The sequence below is a fragment of the Haliotis rubra genome, unplaced genomic scaffold (assembly GCF_003918875.1).
Source record: "Haliotis rubra isolate DU_JTF1 unplaced genomic scaffold, ASM391887v1 Scf331, whole genome shotgun sequence".
NCBI lineage: Eukaryota > Metazoa > Mollusca > Gastropoda > Lepetellida > Haliotidae > Haliotis > Haliotis rubra.
This window is the reverse complement of record NW_025767004.1, coordinates 898,949-916,351: the sequence shown is the minus strand read 5'-3', so window position 1 is coordinate 916,351 and position 17,403 is coordinate 898,949. Positions and strand designations below refer to the sequence as shown.

Sequence of the window (17,403 nt, the reverse complement as noted above, 5' to 3'; positions counted from 1 at the left end):
TATTGATAATTTCGTTTGCACCAGAGACCGCTTGAATGTGAAATGCCTTGTAGTACCTGTACTATAAGTACTGGAAGTCAACATTGCTCACCTGGGCATCAACTGTATCTAGTCGCTTTTCATTATTTCCCGAATCCATGACACGCGGAGTCAACGTTAATAAACATGGAAACAAGCTGATGCTATAAACATTCAAGAATGTTACTCTATAACAATATAACACTACACAATTAAAATATCTAGAACCAGGGATACTCTACAACAGGTGTATGTCACTCGCTTGCTTTCTTTACCATTTGTACTACGTGTGCCTCGTCATGCTCCAACGCACACAGTGACTTGGTTCTTTCCCAGCGCAACTTCGGCTGCGTTCAACAGTACTTCAGCCAGTGTATTGTATCAGTCGGAATTTTACAATGAATGAATCAATGAATTAAGAGCAAGAATTATATGTGAATGAATGAAAGAAATTAAGAAAAAGAACAAAAGAAAGAAATACATATGTGAATGAATGAAAGAATAAATGATACACCACGGCCATCCCTCCCCAAACATGTTAAAGAACGCAAAACTATCGGTAGAACACATGTGTTAACATCAGCTGTCCTTTTTTTTTAAAATCTACTTTGAGACATTTTTTTACATTAGTAACTAATTCAGATATCTTATTGCATGTGTGGAATGACATGGGCATTGACAGAATGTTAACTGACACTGTCACAGGCCCCTCAAAAACAGAAAGTTTAGAACTATCACAAAGCGTTGTAAACACCTTTCCAGGTTTGTCACATACTAAGCTCAACAAGAAAGAAGGAAGTTTTAGAACTACATGTATAACACTCAAGCATCACAAGCATCAATGGCGTATCAGAACAGATCGGCGATATGTCATATTTTTCACACACCTCAAAAACACCCTAACACATTTTTTAAATTATAAAACTATCACTATTACTTGCAAACACCTTTCAACTAAAGGTATATTTCCCTTCTAAAGATTAAACGAATATGTGAAAGACGTTTTTAGCGATATAATTTAGTCTTTCTTCGCTGTGTACTGAGAATTGAAGCCAGTGAGCTACAACATGCCGACTTGAAACTTTACTACAAATCTACTGTACTAATACTGACACTAATAACAATTATTTGACTTAAAATGAAGTGACAGAATAGGTAACTTATCTTCTACATGTAGGTTTTCAGTTGTCACAACACTAACTCAGCGTATGTAATCAGCTGTTGAAAATAAACCGGGCTCAATCTTAAAAACTACGCTGCCGCCATATTGGCTACACTGGTCACGTGACGAGCCGAGGCATACGCTAAGGGGCTTTCCGAGGAGTGACCACACCCCTTATATAGTCTCCCGGCTAGGACCAATATAAACACACACACACACACACACACACACACACACACACACACACACGCACACACACACACACACACACACACACACACACACGCACGCACACACACACACACACACACCCGCACCCGCGCGCGCACACACACACACACACACGAGCCCATTTTTCGGGAATCGGGAATTTCAATGCTATCGCATAAGCTGAGTATGGATTAACAACCGCTGAAGACGAGTCCAGATAGGTTGTGCATTGTCCGGATAGGTTGTGCATTGTCCAGATAGGTTGTGCATTGTCCAGATAGGTTGTCCATTGTCCAGATAGGTTGTGCATTGTCCAGATAGGTTGTGCATTGTCCAGATAGGTTGTGCATTGCGCTGTGTTGTAGCTAGCGTGTGCATATCATTAGCATATGATCATTTGGGTTGTATCTTTCCACACTGATAGTAAAAGGTTCGTGCTCGGCGCGGATTCTAAATTGAAACAATAATTCAACCAAGACATCTCTACGCAAAATAATTCAACGTAAAACAAAACAAAACAGAAAAACCGTTTACAATGAAAACTGTATAATTATGCAACTAACTAGGTTTACGAATCAATAAATCTTTACGGAAACACTGTTATGCAGTTTAACACATAGTTCAACAATACATTACACTCCCATAAAACAGAGACACCTTAAAGGACCAAGGCTCTTGTAGTATCTTCCCCACGACCTTCTAAATCCCCGTGTTGGTTTTCTTGAACTCCGGTACAACATGGGCAAGTTGAGCGGCCAAGTCTCACAACGTCGTTCTGCACTGACGTGTGTTCCAGAATGTCATTTCGTCCTTGGGGAGGTCACACTGTACTTGTTGCTAATATTGGACACAGATACTGTTGACATCTTCGCCATTCTAAACTAAGAAACAATACTCTTGTAAGCATGTACATAAACAATTCTTATTACACATGTACATTATTTATATCAGAGTAATTGATTCCGAGTAAGCCAAGCATTATCAACATTACCATGTTGCCATGTATTTGACATTTGAAATGGTAAGGTGGTGGTGTTAGTTTATAAATGAGGGAATATCGTATATCGCCATATAGTTTCCTTCTGCAGGTGATGTTGGGTTACAAAAGACTTCAAGAGTTTATGTATAAAGTGGAGTGTTTGGGATGTTCTGATTTCACTTTACTTGTTGCCTCCTCAGCAAGTGATTCAATTGAGCCATTCCACTGATGCAACCCTTGCCTTCTTTATGCAGCTGCCATGGGTGAGCAGCTATTCGAGAAGATCGCAACCTGGAGGCAAACGGTTCCAACTTTATGGTGGGAAACAACATACTTTTCAATTACAAAACATATCTAACGCCTTTGTTCCTTGCCAGATTGTGATCAAAGAAAGCGATCAGTCAGGGAATTCCTTCAGAAGGCAAACAACGTGACATTTGTCGGCACCATATGATCACGCTGGCGACCCTTGACCACTGAGTGTGTGGCCAGGGCGTTGTTTCAGCAGTTAGCCTGCCTCCCAGACTGAATCAATCACTCCTGTCCATCCAAGATAATCACCTTACTTACCCCATTCTTTCAATTACCAACGACAAATGTGACATTCACTCTTCAAGCAAAGACAAAATCGCCATTATTTCCTGTGTTTGTTTCCTTCGCTTGACGCACTCCGGTGAACATAGCGACTATGACCGTACAACAGATATCTTCTACACATTGTATGAAAAGACATGGACATTTGGCGCTGACATCTCCCTGACTGTCGTGCTGTATGGCGTGGTATATCCTCAGATCCACGCTGTCCAAGCAATTATATGGCATGTTAAATCAACTGAATTAAGCGACCCAATACACATTCCTTTCAAACGAAGATATGGAGGTTATGACATTGTTGAAGACGAATTTTATCAGCAATCATCTTCAAACGATGATTCACACAGTGAGAGCATAAACGTGATGTCTTCGTAGTCATCTTTATTGTTTCTGATACTGATATGAAATCAGCGCAAAATGACATTACGATAACAGTGTTATATGACATTACGATAACAGTGTTATATGACATTACGATAACAGTGTTATATGACATTATGATAACAGTGTTATATGACATTACGATAACAGTGTTATATGACATTATGATAACAGTGTTATATGACATTACGATAACAGTGTTATATGACATTACGATAACAGTGTTATATGACATTACGATAACAGTGTTATATGACATTACGATAACAGTGTTATATGACATTACGATAAAAGTGTTATATGACATTACGATAACAATGTTATATGACATTACGATAACAGTGTTATATGACATTATGATAACAGTGTTATATGACATTATGATAACAGTGTTATATGCCTATCGTTGTTGACAGTACTTATGAACTCAAGGGATGTCAGTTATACAATACACGCACATTACAGGACTCGTGGGAACTACATCAGAATAAAGTCAGTTGTAATCTGTGATGTACATAAAACATTACGGAAGGAGAAATTTGCTCTCTCTTTCTTACTTTCTATTTTGGGGTCAGGATAATCGTTTTGCCAACGCCTGGTATCTTCGCTAATTGTTAGTGATTCCTGAACAAACTCCAATGATAAAGAAGGGAACGTACAACCGACACTGCTTTTAGCAGAGATTTCCCAGAAGTATAACTTGAGCTCCAATTATAGGGATGATCAAATATTGTTTGATGATGACCAAACAGTTGATTCCTTACCCGTCTGAACTGCGAAACCACCTCGTCTGATTCCTCTCTTCGAAGATTCTCCACAGGACTGTGTGCCAACTCAAACCTGTTCAAGTTCCTGCCCTGCAGCTCCAGCCTTCCGCGACCACATTTCACAACTTTTCAGAACGCCCGTTGTCCTGAGATTCCATGCAACTTATGGTGTAAAGATGTTCCTTGTTTGGACGTGGACCATTATTTCCGGGATTTTCGGTGAACGTATTTGCATGTGAATGTGTTCGTGTTAGTTGTGTCCCAGTGGTGGGGCACATGCTCATGATATAGACCGAATCGTACATACATTTAAACAATATATATATATATATCTCCTAACAAACATGAAAGTGTACAAAATTCAAACTAAAAATGTTCATTGTTGATAGGGGCAAGGGTGACACGTCCACTGTGCAAAGTTGCGTCTCTTGGTCTCTGCCAGAAATGAGGCATTGTCCGAATTCCGGTTCATCCCGATTATGTTTCTAGGTTCGTCTGCACCAAAGGAGGTTTTAACGACAGCAGTAAACGGGTAGCAACAACTACATCCCCGGGGAATCCCCACCCACAACAAGGTGACACGCCGTGATATAACTCGTGTTGTCCAAAAGGCGTTAAACACAAACTCACTTACTCACTGTGTTTGTCTATTTTTGTTTGGTTTTGTGTTGTTATCTGTAAGTGTCGGGCATGAATGTAACAAGCTGTAGTTGTCAGTCCCACCAGACAGTTATGTACACTACGATACACATTTTTCCTTCAAGTCCCTTGAAGGATTGAGCATCGAGAAAACGTGACTGCTACAGTACCAATGTCAAAGCAATCAGAGTATATTTATAGCATTTCTCGTGCAGTAATCTACAAGGCGACGACTCCGAGAAGCCCCTTTAAGCATGGTAAGAAAGAAAGCTCACAAGTGGGCTATGCAGTTCTCTGGAAAAGATACCTAAGAAGGAGTTTCGTGCGTGTCATTACCGTCAGATAAAGTTTCATTTTTCCTTAATTTCCCAGCAGCCCACTAGAACCCACAGCTTGTTCCATCTGTCAGGGAATGTTATGTAAGATGTCACGTTAATTCCTGTTCCGGATATCTTAACATTACAGGAATTACTGTCCAATCGCGGCTCATCTTGGCCGTTTTCTGCAGCACAAGCAATATCCTGTTACTTCCGCTCTGAGTAATTTGTTCATGGTCTAGCATAAGTCTGTTTCATTTGGAATATAATGCGTACGGACATTCTACCAGACAAGCTTTCCACTTCAGTGTCTCCCCCAGTGGCGTTATTGTCCCCCGTCCATTCTAGAAGCGGAACAAAAGCATATATCTAAAACGTTAAACTTTAAAAGACAAGATAGGTTTTCATGAAAGTAGTAGATTATTGTAATCATGATGATGATTAATGATTCTGATCTCGCTGGTAAGTCTCGGGATTGGTTGATCATTTCCTAAGAACCTATTGTACATGGAAACAGTTATACATGAAACAACACACATCTTTAAACTAAGCAGTAATAACATTTACAGTTCACAGTGTTTGCCATACTCCTACATACCGCCATAGAAATGTTCCAGACGACACCTCGTTAATCAACTGAACCATCGCGTTGACCCATTCCAACTTCGAGTCTGGGTTTTAGTAGTTCCAATGTGTATTCAAATACCATCGATGTTTCCAGGAACAATGGAATAATGGTGTTGTACACATGTAATAAAGTACCTTCCTAACAATGACAGACAGATCACTTAACTGAGGATGAAGTACATGGCTTCTACCACCCACCCACCCTAACCCCCGCACGTGATGACCTGGTCCAGGAGGCCTACAGGTGTATTGATACACGTGATGACCTGGTCCAGGAGGCCTACAGGTGTATTGATACACGTGATGACCTGGTCCAGGAGGCCTACAGGTGTATTGATACACGTGATGACCTGGTCCAGGAGGCCTACAGGTGTATTGATACACGTGATCTAGTTTGTTCATGCTGGTGCTTGATATTCTATAATAGAAAACGTCCATTTGAATCTGTTGTGTCGGGTTTGTATTTTAGAACATACATGACCTGTAAGCATGTAAATTTTTCAAAAAGTATTTCCACATATGCAATCAACTTAATGCTTGTTACCTAACTACTTATCATGGTGGAACCGGGGCATCAAAGCCATACCGCTTCCCCAGACAATACATTTTCATTATGGACTTAAAATATGGAAGAGAGTAATTATTGGTAAACTGTTTATTATCAAATCCATCCATTGTCTATGACGTCTTCTATGCTATGTTTAATGTTGCCTTTGGGAAATATATTGCAATGCGCAGGAGATGGTGATGCCCTTGTCAGCTGACAACAGTCGTCATAAACAAAACAGCTTTCAAACTCCTGGGTGTGTGTTTTTTTTCAATTACCAGTCATCATGAAATGAGGACTGAACACATAAAGATCATTACAGAAACGACACAAAAAAGATGAAAGAATGATGAAATCTAAGAAGTGTTTTAAACTGCCTTGTACAGCATGACATTTATTGATTAAAAACAAGAAAGCAGCCAGCAAGGAGTAACATGCCCAAGTATTGTCTTCTTGAATGAATCGATGATTTTCTCATGTTGAGTAGTAAGACTTGTTTCAGTATTACATTAAAGGAGTCCATTGGGTCTATGCCAGGCCGCATTAATAATATCTCCTTTGTGACGAGCAAGTTACTGAGGTGCTTTTAGGTAGCTAATGCCTCCAGTGCATCCATCGGCAAGCTAGCAAAGTCAACCATTGTTCTACATTTAAGTTACGCCTTGCTTCAGTCATTATTGCCTCTATTTAAGGTTAATGTAAGGGAGATGTTATCACATACTTCTTAGGAGACTATTTTGACTGCCTTTTTCCTGGTACTCTGGCGACCTGCAGTGCACATATCGTAGTGTGTGATACACGGGATATACCTCCGACCCCCACCCTAACCCACCCCCACCCAATGTTCCCGAAGGTTTCGATACAAGGAATAAAGGTCACTAAAATACATTGCTTAACGCCGCAATATGATGAATAAGGTGAGACAGGTATACGTTGGTCTCTGTTCTTCCTTCAAATCGTATGGTTCTTATTTGAGTGAGCTGTTTTTCGGTATTAATACCAACTTACGACTGTCAACAAGTGTGTATATATTATAACAAAGAATGCTGCTTAGTTAACAGATTATATTGGTTTAACACAAATCTGTGTTTAGCAACAACAGCAGAATGTGTACCGACAGCGCAAGTGTGTTGCGAGATGTATCGACAGGTCGGCGTATTGTGGCGTGTCTAAGTTACAGGGAGATTGTGTGGCCTCGACATCAAAGGTACCGCAGTTGTAGGGCTGCTGGTCCCACGGCAGTCCAGGGACCCCTTACAGTCTGGTGTTGCGTGCAGGGTGCTGTGCTAACCCACCCACACTACGTCAGTTTAACGTAGATACCCCACCCAGACAGTGTCCGGCCCCCGAGCAGACTAGCAGTTTCTTTAGTTCATTTTGTATTTTCTTTCCCTTTAATGCAGACCGCAAGACAGAGCGCCCATGTTTGGGTGTAACACGTGGCAGCCGTCTCACACTTCCTGTATAGCATCTACACAGTAGAGACACACGAGGACATGTTCAGGGTGAAGATCGTCTGCAGCAGTTGTACAGGCTGAACTGGACTGGTGTCTGGGGTCCACTGAACTGAACTGGTATGTGACTTTCATTGAACTGAACTGGTATGTGACTTTCATTGAACTGAACTGGTATGTGACTTTCACTGAACTGAACTGGTATGTGACTTTCACTGAACTGAACTGGTATGTGACTTTCATTGAACTGAACTGGTATGTGACTTTCACTGAACTGAACTGGTATGTGACTTTCATTGAACTGAACTGGTATGTGACTTTCATTGAACTGAACTGGTATGTGACTTTCACTGAACTGAACTGGTATGTGACTTTCATTGAACTGAACTGGTATGTGACTTTCATTGAACTGAACTGGTGTCTGGGGTCCACGGAACTGAACTGGTATGTGACTTTCACTGAACTGAACTGGTATGTGAACTGGTATTCTTTCACTGAACTGAACTGGTATGTGACTTTCACTGAACTGAACTGGTATGTGACTTTCATTGAACTGAACTGGTATGTGACTTTCATTGAACTGAACTGGTATGTGACTTTCATTGAACTGAACTGGTATGTGACTTTCACTGAACTGGTATGTGACTTTCACTGAACTGAACTGGTATGTGACTTTCATTGAACTGAACTGGTGCGTGACTGAACTTCACTTTCACTGAACTGAACTGGTATGTGACTTTCATTGAACTGAACTGGTGTCTGGGGTCCAACTGGTATGTGACTTTCACTGAACTGAACTGATTGTGACTTTCATTGAACTGAACTGGTATGTGACTTTCACTGAACTGAACTGGTATGTGACTTTCACTGAACTGAACTGGTATGTGACTTTCACTGAACTGAACTGATTGTGACTTTCATTGAACTGAACTGGTATGTGACTTTCATTGAACTGAACTGGTGTCTGGGGTCCACGGAACTGAACTGGTACGTGACTTTCACTGAACTGAACTGGTATGTGACTTTCATTGAACTGAACTGGTATGTGACTTTCATTGAACTGAACTGGTGTGTGACTTTCACTGAACTGAACTGGTGTGTGACTTTCACTGAACCGAACTAATGTGTGAGGTCCATGGAACTGAACTGGTGTGAGAGGTCCATGGAACTGAACTGGTATGTGACTTTCACTGAACTGAACTGGTATGTGACTTTCACTGAACTGAACTGGTGTGTGACTTTCACTGAACTGAAACTGGTGTGTGAGGTCCATGGAACTGAACTGGTGTGAGAGGTCCATGGAACTGAACTGGTGTGAGAGGTCCATGAAACTGAACTGGACTGAAATTTCAGTAAACGTCCAGTATCATTAACAATTAGGCTCAGTCAACTACAGAAACAGTTATGGGGCACTTTACGAGCAATGTCTTTGGTGCCTTTCCTTATCTTTCTCTACCGAAACCAGGCTGCCGTGACTTTATGTTCAGTAAATACTTGACTAAATTGGCTAGAAACAACACACGTCAAAGATCTATTTTCCAAATCAAAAGTCATGTCTATTCCATTTACTAAAATCCTAATGAAGTGTTCGCCTTATCACATTTCGCAATGTGGATGTGGTTGACGCTCTAGGCACCAAGTTTGAAGTTAAATGTCATGCGGTTTGTTTTATCCTGATATGGTCCACTTCCAAGCAACTCAGCTGTGTTAGCTCATTTCCACAATTTCCACATTTCCATGCCATGTTGGCTGTCTCCCACATCAATCATCCCTCATTCTATGATGTACATTTCCAAGGTTTCGTAGTCACTGAGTCCGATGTGGGTAGCAAATCAAAGACAGATTAATTACCTCACAGAAAGCCAGGGGACCGATGACATCTGCCAGTCAAACCTGCACCAAGACATAATTAAGTATTCCAGTAAAAGGCCCATTTAACCATCTCCGAAAAATGTCTTTTATCATTTCATAAGAAAGTGACACTGAAATTAATATCAGCCGACAGTCAGCATAAAGAATATATGGAATTGTCTTGTATTCCAATGCTGGAATCAATCGTCAAGGTAATTTTCATAACAAAAATATCTTCTCTAATTGTAAAAAGGAGCAAAACCCTGTATGAGGTGTGGTGTATGACAGATTCGAAACAAAGCTTCATAACAGATTCTGTGACGATAAATATTAACTCACTCATAACAGATTCTTTCAAGGTGTTCCATAACAATGCATGGGGATTGTATATGTATCACTTTTACGAAAATTCAAAACATAATTATTTCAAAACAGTTGTGCTATGCATAATCCAGGTTCGTATAACAACATGTACCTTCCTCAGCTAATGTTTGGAAACGATATCTCCATCAATGACGTCAATGTATCAACTCAATGACGTCAAAATATCAACTCAACCAATGACGTTAATATATCAACTCAATCAATATCGTCAATATATCCACTCAACCAATGACGTCAATATATCAACTCAATGACGTCAATATATCAACTCAACCAATGACGTCAATATATCAACTCAATGACGGTAATATATCAACTCAACCAATGATGTCAATATATCAACTCAATGAGTGACGTCAATATATCAACTCAACCAATGACGTCAATATATCAACTCAACCAATGACGTCAATATATCAACTCAATGACGGTGATATATCAACTCAATCAATGACGGTAATATATCAACTCAATCAATAACGGTAATATATCAACTCAATCAATGACGTCAATATATCAACTCAATCAATGACGGTAATATATCAACTCAATCAATGACGTCAATATATCAACTCAACCAATGACGGTAATATATCAACTCAATGAGTGACGTCAATATATCAACTCAATCAATGACGTCAATATATCAACTCAACTCAATGACGTCAATATATCAACTCAATGAGTGACGTCAATATATCAACTCAACCAATGACGGTAATATATCAACTCAACCAATGACGGTAATATATCAACTCAATGAGTGACGTCAATATATCAACTCAATCAACTCAATCAGTGACGTCAAAATATCAACTCAATTAATGACGTTACAATGAAGGAATGTCTTTATTTCCTTCAGATAGGACCGAATAGACTACAGCGATGATATGGCATCCACGATTGTGTTCTGAACTGGTTCAGATCCTGTCTTTCACAGAGATTACGGTGCGTGGACACCGATGGATGATGTGCAGATCACGTACATTTCACCTGCGGCGTGCAGGTTCAGTGTTGGGTCCGATACTGCTAACCTTCCACACAAATGTTAAGATAACAGTGCATGTGATAGCGTAGAGTCAATAGGGGTAGTACATTATAGTAGGATAGCACATAACAGTAGGATAGCACAGGATGCTACAATATAACCCAAGATAGCACATGTATCATATTTCAGTCTATCTATCTAATATACGGGGTAAGCGCTGATATCCAAGAAAATGCTGCTCAAAAGCCCTGTCCTGTCTGAGAAAAAGAATTTCACTGATCAAGAACTAAGTTGAAAAAGTGTGTCTTGAGTTTTTATTTGAATCCAGTGAGGGTGTTCTGGAATTTGATATGGATTGGCAGTTCATTCCACAAGCATGGTCCGGTATAGTCAAAGGGTCTTTCGCCAAAGGTCTTTGTGCGTGATGTTGGTACTTGTAGTTGGAGCCTCTCTTTGGATCTAAGGGGGCGGTTGGGTAGCCTAGTGGTGAAAGGTCCCCCGCGGTGATATTGCTGGAATATTGCTAAAGGTGGCGTAGTAAACTCACTCACTGGCTGGTATCAGTGTGAGACTGGACAGGTAGGACGGAGCTGATCCATCCAAGCACCGAATACGGTACTTCACTGGTAACCAATGGAGGTGTTGCAGGATCCGTGTTACGTGTTCATACTTCCTGGTTTTGCTAACAACCCTGGCAGCGGTGGTCTGGACCTTTTGTAGTTTCTTTATTGACCCATGATTGTAGGAGAGCACAGGATTGCACGGGATATCACCGCCACAGGATTGAACGGGATATCTAGCACAGGATTGCACGGGATATCACCGGCATACCACAGTACAGTATTAAACAGACAACAAAGACTGACACGATACAGCTGAGGACAACACAAGATAGAGTTGAGTAACACAGGGCAGCACAGGATATCTGGGAATAACACATGATTGCTGAGAAAAACACAGGATAGTTTATGTTAGCTGAGACTAGCACATGACAACTGACAATAGCACAAGATAGCATGGGGAAACTGAGAGTAGTAGCGGATAGCCCAGTGTGGCTCACTGATCCCTCTCTGTGTCCAAGCTACACTGAACAGTGTATCAATGAGCGTTCGTCATTCCCCAGTCTTGATGGACACACTGGCTTACCAGGATTTAATCAGTGTGCGTATGGGGATAAATCGGAGCTAAACTCGTCAAAAACAGATTAGACGACACAAAACATGCTTAAATCGGACAACTGATGGTCAGTTTGCCATGACTCACTTAAGGTTAAATGTCAGTGTTACTACGAAAACACAGTACATGGTACACCCTCAAACAAATAACCAAAAACACGGATACTTGTGAACATAATTACAAAATTAGAATAGAAAGTTTTAACAAAATCCTAATGGCTTGAAAGTAAACAGTAAAACTAGGCATTTGAACTTGAAGTGAACAGGATGACGCATACTTCAAGGTTGGGGATTTTCAAATGGTTATTGTCAGTTCAGTTCAGTAAAATATTTGGATCTTCAGGTGGATAACTTTGGGGGGAACGTTGCTGAACATTACTGCATGGCATCAGACCATCGGCTTGAAACATAAGTTACAGACACATGCATAAACAAACATATTGGCAATGACGGGGCATGGAGGGGGCCTGCTTCTTACAAAATCCTCGAATTTCACGAACAGGTTATAAACGAGCGAAAATCATCAGTCAGAGATTATTCAGTCAGTATTATCATTCGAAACCGATTCTATTGTGGAAGTCCAGCATTTCACAGAGGGGCATTTGCTAAAACATGTTTGGTTTGTAAAGTTTTGATTACAGTTGCTTTTATTTGTCGCAGTAGTTCTTGAAAATATGTACATCGAGATTGAATTATATTCAATGCCCCATGGAGCAAGGAATGAAGTTTTTAATAGTTTGTCATGTGGCATACAAAGTTGAAGTTGAACGAAATTATTGACAGAAATGAAATACTCTCATTCAAGAGATTGCAAACCTTCAAGCATATATGTTTCCCATGGTACAGATGTTTGTGGACATCTCTGCAGGTTTACAAGTCACCTTTAGCGTTTATACTTATGCGTGGTTTGGGCAGAAGTTTTCATACGTTTACATACTGGCATCGGTTTCATCATTATTGATGTTTCACGTCTTCCAAGTTCTTTGATCAGACAGTTTGTATGGTGATGCGTACTACAATGGCAATCAGTCTTGTTGGAACAGATCGAATCATTTCCTGTAGGACAGCCAGACTTTGGATGGCATCTGTCTTGGACAGAGAGGGTTTATTCCAGTTGTGTTTCCTCGATTTCATCTAGACAATGCCACGTACTCAAACCTTTACTTGATCCTACTCAAGATGGCATGCAACAGGTTTAGTTTCTCTATTGACCCATAACCCTTGCATTGAATTGATGATTGTTTTACAGTTGTGATCACAACTGGTTGCTGGATGCTCACCAAGGTTGTCATCATTACATAAGGAGTCACGTGTGATTCTACGCCGGAACACACTGGCAGCAGCCTGATGAGAGCAGCTACAAGAAGGAGAATTGGCATCATGAGTTCACATTCTGCAATGCGTTCCTAATATCGGAATAACTTTGATGATATGCTGTTTATAGAGTATTCTGTTTGTGGTTATTGAGACATTGAATCATTTAGGAAAACTGGTTACAAACCATATCGGCAAGTGGGAAATTCAGGAATATTCTGTGGAAGCTGTTTCTACTTGGTCAAAGGTTTCAAAACTCTTTCAAGAATGATACTTGTCGTGTCGATGTATTGGTTCGTACCGTTGTAGACGATCAGTAAAGTTGGATGGAATCATCTAATTATTTTCGATATACAGCGTAATCATTGTCTCGCCTCGTTATTCTGGAGGAGAAGTTGCATATTTTCAAATCATCAGTGGTACTGTTTAGGCTCCGTCTCTTCTGCGACCATGAATTTGTCCCTTCTGTGACCAAGGCTTCGTCCTTTCTGGGACCATAGCGTTTGGAAACCAGAATAATAATAAAGAGAGGTGGACAATTCGTTTGCAACAGAGACTACCACCGTCTTTTGTTGCGTTGGTGTACCTTAACGTCACAACCAATATTTTTCTTTAGACATGCTACAAGACCGACTGCATATACATTACTGAATGATTGAATGATTCTCGAAGATATAACTTAAAGGTAAACTGCATTTATCGCTACCAGATGGACAAATATCTTTTATAATAGCTCACCTTTCCGTGACTTTCGTTTTGCGTTAACACCGTTCTCGAATCTCCATGACAACATTTCATCCTGAGGCAAACACCTTGCAGGCTGGCATGAACGGAAAGGACCATAGCGCTTCGAAATTACTCCTGAATACGCCATTTTTTGTTTCCGCCTTATTTTCGGGCCGAGTTGTTGGCAAGGTGGAATACTTGTGAATTAATCATCCTCATCCAGTAGAGTAGCAAAACACCGTGAATAAATCTCATTTGGATTCGCGAATAAAAAGGTGGCATTTTTCTTTTTAGTCGACGAACGGTTGTGCATTATACATTATTTTAACGATGACCAATTGAAACTGAATGCTCATTCCATGAAGCTGCAACGTCCACAATAACCCTTGTTGAGAGGGAACATGAAGTTAGAAACGGATTAGGGATTGGGGACTTGGATCCCGAATCTGAATTCAAAGAATAACATGTGTCAACCAAGCCAGCGAGTCTGACCACCCGATCCCGTTAGTCGCATGGGTTACTGAAGGCCAATTCTAACCAAGACCTTCACGGGTGTTCGTGAAAGAACAAAAAGAATTATTTCAAGAGTTTATTTGCAGGAAATACAATGATGTTCTGTCTCTGTTTTTCCCGTGCAAACATGCAATTCATGAATACATTGTGATACCTGTATGAGGTTTAGCGCCGAGTCGCCCATGTGCTTGTGTCCGTGTCCGTGTCCGTGTTTGTTTGTTCTGCCCCAACACTCAAGGGAGGCAACTCTTCTGCCTCAAAGCAAACAGCGCAAACCGCACAATAAACATACACTTAGATTTCGAACATAACCACCACCACCCCCCTGACAGAGTCACATTTCACAGTTCATGGTCTCAACTCACTTTGCAAAATAAATCATGCATTACATGGTTTCTTTAGAATCATTTTGTGTCGAGACATTTTCTTCGAGCACACATATCTTCCTCGCAGGACGAATATATTCACCACTTTTAGATTTCACCTTCACAGTCCGGATCCTCCCATCATCACCAGGGAAGATAGCACATACTCTACCGAGCTCCCAGTTACCACGCGGTTGGTTGTCAACAACAATCAACACAAGATCCCCAACACACAATGCTCGATTATCACGACACCATCTATGTCGAACAGTGAGTTCTGGGAGATACTCTTTCAGCCATCTTCTGTATGTGTGATCTGCAATAACTTGTCGCCACTTCCTCCTGCTATTGATATCTTGATCTGAGCACATAACCGGAGGAAGTTGGTTATCTTGCCTACCAAGCAGAAAATGATTTGGTGTAATTGGGGTATAATCCTCAGGGTGTTGACGGTTGTGGGTCAAAGGTCGGCTGTTCAAAACAGCCTCTATATCTACCAAAGCAGTCCGAAATACAGATTCAGAAACATAGGTATTTCTCAGAGTAGCTCTGAGAGCAGTCTTTGTTGAACGGACCAACCTCTCCCATGCACCTCCGAAGTGTGGGCTGTGTGGAGGGATGAAATGCCACTGAATTCCTTGTGGAGCAAGAAAATCGCCAATTTTATCTTGCTTGAACTCTGACAGGCATTGAGATAATTCATTATCTGCTCCCTTGAAATTAGTCCCATTATCACTGTAGATGTGTTGAGGGTGACCCCGTCTACCAATAAATCGTCGCAGGAGTAGAATGAAGTCGTCCGTTTCCAGAGAATCAGCTAGTTCTATGTGAACCGCCCTTGTAGACAAGCAGGTAAAAAGGCATCCCCACCTTTTGATGGAACCTCGCCGGAATTTCACAAACATGGGTCCAAAATAATCAACACCAGTATGAACGAATGTACCTGCTGAAGCATTGAGACGAAATGAAGGTAAATCTGCCATTCTGGGCACATGGGGTATTACACGCCGCTTTCTACAGTCGAGACAATTACTGATGGTTTGTTTAGCCATTCTCCTTGCACTGATCGCCCAGTATCGCTGACGAACAGTTGAGATCATATGCTCCGAGCCACCATGGGCAGTATGAATGTGAGCCTCCTGTAGAATAAGCTTTGTGATATGGTGATTGTAAGGTAACAATAGCTGGTGTTTAGTTTCTGATGGCTTATGAGCCTTTCGCAATCTTCCACCTACTCTCAGATGTCGGCCATCGTAAAATGGACATAAAGGTTGGAGTTTGCTTTTTTCAATCAGTACCTTGCCATGCTGAAAACTGTCCAATTCAGTGTGAAATGCTTCCTTTTGTGATTCCTGTACCCAGCAAAGCTTTGCTTCATCATATTCTGAAGGTAGAAGACATGAGTGTTTAATTGAGGAGAGCTTTAGGCGTTTCACAGAGGATAGGAAGTTGCGCATAGCACGTAATATCCATGCTGTGCGTCGACATAGTCTTTGCCATGAAGAAAAGTCTGCAGGGTTCAGCAAGCTTGATATTTCCAATTCCTTGCAAATACTCTTCTCAGCTGTTTCACAATGGTCAGTCACTGTGTTTAACACATGATGTCTCTTAATCTCAGGATCATCATCACTCAGTTCCCAATCAGTAGAATTCTGTGTTTCTGTCAACCATGTGCTTTCTTCCCGTTTCAAGAATTCAGGGCCTTGAAACCAAGAGTGAGAAAAGTGTATGTGTTTTCCTGACAGTCCACGTGTGCAGTGGTCAGCGGGGTTTTCAAGTGATGGCACATGTTGCCATTGCTCACTCTTAGTGACTTCAAGTATCTCAGAGATCCTGTTGGAAACAAATGGTTTAAATCTCCTTGCCTCATTGTTAATATATTGTAGAACAGTGTTTGAATCAGTCCAAAATTTCACACTTGCCACAGGCACAGTGCGTTCATCTCTCAATGCTAAATATAGCCGCACAGCTAACACTGCTCCCTGTAGTTCCAACTTCGGTATTGTAAGTGCAGGTTGTAATGGAGCCACATGAGTCTTAGCTGCCACAAAGGAGCATGTAATGTTCTGCGATGTTGGTGCATATCGAAGGTAAGCTACAGCACCAAACCCGTGTTCTGAAGCGTCGGAGAAAAAGTGCAGTTCAACTTGTCCAACCGATCTGGTAAGATTTTGGATGATGTCTTGGTATTTCAAAGGAGGTCAATAGGTGCAGTTCAGAGAACCATTCTTTGAATGATAATGCTAGGTCAGTGGGCAGTGGGTCATCCCAATCCAACCTTTGGCGCCAAAGTTCTTGAATTAGACACTTTGCTCTAAATGTGAAAGGAGATAGAAACCCACAAGGGTCAAAGATTGAACTGACAATGCTCACAACTCCTCGCTTAGAAAGA

At 41.0% G+C, this 17,403-nt stretch overlaps 1 protein-coding gene across 1 annotated transcript; it reads right to left on the bottom strand.

The window, feature by feature from the left end:
* Nucleotides 1–14,843: 14,843 nt before the first annotated feature.
* Nucleotides 14,844–17,192, bottom strand: LOC124284247. Its single transcript, XM_046720316.1, has 2 exons — nucleotides 15,551–17,192; nucleotides 14,844–15,254 (listed from the first exon to the last, which is right to left on the bottom strand). The coding sequence occupies exons 1-2, from the start codon at nucleotides 16,466–16,468 to the stop codon at nucleotides 15,213–15,215; spliced, it is 960 nt and encodes a 319-aa protein (XP_046576272.1). The 5' UTR covers nucleotides 16,469–17,192; the 3' UTR covers nucleotides 14,844–15,212.
* Between the last annotated feature and the right edge of the window lie 211 nt (nucleotides 17,193–17,403).